The 4,922-nt window shown below is 25.7% G+C and overlaps 1 protein-coding gene across 2 annotated transcripts in view; it reads right to left on the reverse strand.

Annotated features, from left to right (window-relative positions):
* Window positions 1-4,922, reverse strand: part of LOC111617654 (acyl-CoA:lysophosphatidylglycerol acyltransferase 1-like) — a 59,310-nt gene that overhangs the window by 34,688 nt on the left and 19,700 nt on the right. For both annotated transcript variants that reach the window (XM_023358927.1, XM_023358928.1), the window contains exon 2: window positions 3,668-3,737. In XM_023358927.1, the coding sequence (XP_023214695.1) occupies window positions 3,668-3,713 (46 nt within the window). In that variant the 5' untranslated portion in view covers window positions 3,714-3,737. The remainder of the gene's footprint in view (window positions 1-3,667; window positions 3,738-4,922) is intronic.

Consider the following 4,922-nt stretch of genomic DNA (forward strand, 5'->3'; position numbering starts at 1 on the left):
GAAATTTTTCTCCGTTGCGTGTCGCTTCGCGTTGAATTTTCGTCGATGTTAAGCCTAACAAAAACTATTGTATCGTTAAAAAGTATTTTTTTATTTTGTACAGACAAAATGAATATATTGAAAAATATAAAAACAATAAAAAATTATACTTCAGATGTTAATTTAGTATCAAAAACGTAAAATATTTGAGTAGCCCAAGACATAGCCAAAGATTGAAGTGCCACAGCACTGGCGAAAATTTAAATTTGCCGACTGGAATTCTTTCGGATGATTGACTTTCGGAAAATCGACGCTCTACTGTATTTTGTACTCAGCCTGCAAATCTGAAAGAAAAACTCCAGCAATGAGTTGTGTAACTTTCCTGGCAAAAACACTAAGGCATACATACTAGTAGAAAATTAAAATTGTCTACAACATCATCTGTTATTAGACTTTGTTAAAAAATAACTTTTATATTAATTATTATAAAACAACAAAATACTTAATTCTGAGGGTAGAGATGAGTTTTATGAAAAAAATTGTAAATGTTAATAGTGAGAAAAATCCTCATTAAGTCCAACCCCATTCAAGATATGATGCATGATTCCCCTGCATCTTCTCACCCCCTCGATCTTTAACCACCAAAAGTTAATAGCATTGATGTCCCTTAAACAGAAACTGCCATGCCAAATTTCATTTCTTACTCATTACCTCCACATCCTGAGATACTAAACAAACTAATGTCAACATACACTCACACACAGAATTCTCTCTTCTTTTTTTGACTTTTTGGGTTTAAGTGGTCTCAAAACAGATTTGCAAAAATCCCAGAGAGTCAAATGATTCCAATACTTTTCCTTGTTATGTATGGAAAATGCCAGGAAAGTAAAATGCACAAGGCCTGCCAGAAGCTACAAAATTCACTTGTGGCGCACATCCAGAATAGGTTACTCATTACTGATTTAAAACTTAGTTGCTGTTGTACTAAAAAATTCCACTTTACTTACATTCTGTTATGCAATTGGTTTTTTGAAACCAATTGCATGTTATAATAAAATTTTGCTTAGCAGATCATTTCTGATCCAAGATTTACTTTTTTTAGGCAGATTTTATATTATAATAACTTCTTTTCTTCTAAAAGTCTGAATATAACTAATACAGTTGGTATAATTTTCATCCCCTTTAGAATCAATTATTTTTCAAAATTAAAAAAAAATATATATATATGTATGGTGCTTCCAAAAAATGTTAACACTAATGAGGAATTAACGACCCAATTGTGGAGTTCTTAAAAAAGTAGACTCACACTGCAGTGACTGCATACTTTCTCCACATGTTAAAATTTTTTGAAGCACCCTGTATAGATGGGATAATATAATTTCTTTGATAAAATAGATATTATATATACAATAATTTAGTACAGTATGGTCCAAAGACCATGCTGTATGAAATCAAAAAATATATAAATAAAATGTAGAGAAAATTACTAGAAAAAAAGTTATTAATAACTTAATTAATAACAGCTAATTACTAGAAAAAAAAAAATCATTGATTTTTTCCACACATTCTTTAACCCTTTAATGTTACAGTTAAAATATATGTATATGTTTAAAATCTAATTTTTTTAAAAGAAAAGCTCATACTTGTTGATTTTGATCATTAGAATTTTTATTTCTTAGCAATGTAACTTAATACTTGAATAATTNTAACACCATAAAAATCTTTTAATCATATAAAATTGTTTACAACGTTACACGATTGTTTCAAAATTTTCACAATTTGTCTATTTGACCTTTTATGTTCACAAAATTATAACTTGCCACAAGTAACAAATGAAATTGCAAATTAATCTTCAGTGACATCAAAGATACAAGTACCAAAAAATTGCAAATTTGCATAAATGAGACATACATGTGCTCTACAATGGAAAATATATCATTTAAATCTATCTGTTTGCAACACCTAAAAATCAATAAAATAATTAATTTTTTAAAATTTCTACAAATTATTTTGATGTATTATTGTTACATTCCTGAATGTGAAACAATGTAAATTTTTCAGATGACCATTTGCAAATTTTTTAAAGAGAAAATATCAATTTGTGGTGGACATTGTGCAACACGCTGTACACATATCTGCAAGTTATTTCATTTCACACTGGCAATTCCATTTGTATCATCTCAAATTAATTTATAACATTTTCAATCATTTGAATACACACAAACCAAAATTTCTTTTAGAAATGGATTGATATATTGAGAATATAATAGACTAATAATTCAGTTTGTAAACTACAAGCAAAGTTGCTGAAATAAAAATGTAATTACTAAAAAATTTTTTAATTTTGTTCTTATATAAAATAAGTAGAAATTAGGCTACAATTTTCAAACTGCAGACCTATTAATTTCTACTAGTAGCCATCTTTCTGTCCTTCCTTAATCTTGAGAACAGAATTAGACAGATGAAAGTTGAGATCAGATATGGAAAGCTCCGACTGACTATATACAAACTTCCAGTTTGTACTGAAAGTCACATTATTTCAATTCATAAATTTTCTCCAGAGTTAGATAGATGACTGCATGACTCTATTGTTAACAGAAAAAGTGTGATATACAGGGGCAAGACACTACTAAAACTAAAAGCTATATTTTAAATTAAATAAATTAAAAATATTATTAAAAATTGCAGCCTGGTATTGTGACCATATCACAATAAATAATTGCTCGTTATATGTACAGATATTCTTAAGCACAATTTATTAGTAAGAGAAGTACTTTATGAAACTATACTCATCGATTGGAATAAGATGATTGTCAATTGATTAGATAGTTTAAGATTTATATTGATTGGCAAAATAGAAAACTGTGTTCTCAAACATTCTCAGTTCAAATGGTTTTATCTTTGAATAAAGCAACTCCTTATAGTTTTAATATGATTTCATATTTCTCTTCTATTATATTTTCATATTTCTATTCTATTATATTCTCTTATAGTTTTAATATGATTTCATATTTCTCTTCTATTATATTACATGAGCATTTCTTTTCTATTTTAACATTTGCATTCAATATAATTTTACTACTTTAACCTCAGACTTATGAATGAGTAGCAGTATTAATTATAGCCATTATTACAGATTCATATTATCACTTGAATAATTAAGTTATAATATAAATCTATTTAATTTTATTTAAACTGTTACCACTCATGATTAACTATACGTTAAAACCAATTCCAGTGTTTTTTCAAATGGCATTTTGCTGCTTTTGACCAATGTTCAAAATTGGAAATTATTTTTCATTTTCAACCAATTTATTGTGTGTTCTGTTACAAATTTTTCGTCTGAGTTTAAATATTCACACAGATACATTATTAACAAAATCTAATGTAATGTAAGTATCAATCTAGTGTATTTAATATACTAGATTGATTCTCAGATTTTATTTATATTTGAATTTTCATTAATATTTCTGCTTTGTCCTGTTTGAATATTACACATTTAACAAAGACTCATTTTTGAAATGGCTTCACATGCATAAGATAATTACTATAAAGTTATTAAATTTTTCAAATTCTTATATAATATTTTTACATTGAAATTTTGGAATCTTTAAAATCTAGCAAGAGAAACAAACAAGTAAATGTGTTTTAATGCATTTTAAAATGATTATAAATTCAATTTTCTTACCTGAAGAAGTATTTTGTTGTGCAGTTACAGCAGTGCCTGTATCCATTATAATTGTCACCGTATGTTCATTCTACAATAAAAGTAAATAAATAAATGAACAAAATTATTTTACATAGTTTCACATATTAAAGATGTACTTAAATACTAAAATTATAGAAAGTTAAATTTATCCAGTTATAACTTACTATTAAGCAATTATAGAAAATGCTTTGTTGTGTACAAATATGTAATATCATAAGTATTAAATGATAATGTATTATTCATTAATATAACAATATTACATTTAAATAATTATTTAATACTTTAAAATAAAATTTCAACAAATCATATTCTAAAAGATATTGAATTCTGCAAATATAATTTTTCAAACTTTTATAGATTTCTTTCAGATCTGATTTTAAAAATCTTGTATATTAAATATTTTAATTCTAATCTAAACCATTTAAAATATAGTTTGAATTCGATGCTTGTCTCCAGATTCATCTATTTTTGTTGCATTAACTCTTACTTCCAGTTTAGTACAACATGGAAACATTGTAAAAACAACTAAACAGCATTTTTTAAAGACAATTTTGAAATTTATTATTTTGAAGATTATCCAAATGAAACTTTCAGTGTTTAAAAAAATAATTCTTTAGTTTTTAATTATGTAATGAGGCATTTTAATAAAACACTTAATATTTATATTTTAAGCTGCACAATATTCTTAGTGCATTAAAAATATTTGCTTTAATAGAGCATAAAATCCCCCCAAATTCAAGCATTCACATCCATCTTCAGGAATGAAAATTGTGAAAAACCAAAGAATTTTTTGTTTTATGCTCCGTTAAGAACAATATTTTTTCCATATTTTAAATTTGTAGATTCTTATGTATTATTTTCCAGATAAACATTGCTGACAACATATTATAATAGTAAACTATTTATAAAATGTATAATTTTATTTTATTTTTATATTTAAATAAATATTGTTTATATTTTGCAATATCTATCATACTATTCATTTCAAAATACAGTAGAGCTTCGATTATCCGACTCAATTGGGGACTGGGGTTGGTCGGATAATTGAAAAGTCAGATAACCGAAAAGTATGAAAAAATCCATCATTAGTGTAGTATATTATTATATCCCATGTAATTAGTATATTAGTATATTGCTATTAACCTACTTCACGTTGAATTTTCCTCCATGTTAAGCCTATCAAATTTTTTTTAAAAATAATAATCATCGCTATTGTATCGTTAAAAATTAGAAA

This window comes from Centruroides sculpturatus, unplaced genomic scaffold (genome assembly GCF_000671375.1).
Source record: "Centruroides sculpturatus isolate CEXI.00-Female unplaced genomic scaffold, Cexi_2.0 scaffold2011, whole genome shotgun sequence".
Lineage (NCBI taxonomy): Eukaryota > Metazoa > Arthropoda > Arachnida > Scorpiones > Buthidae > Centruroides > Centruroides sculpturatus.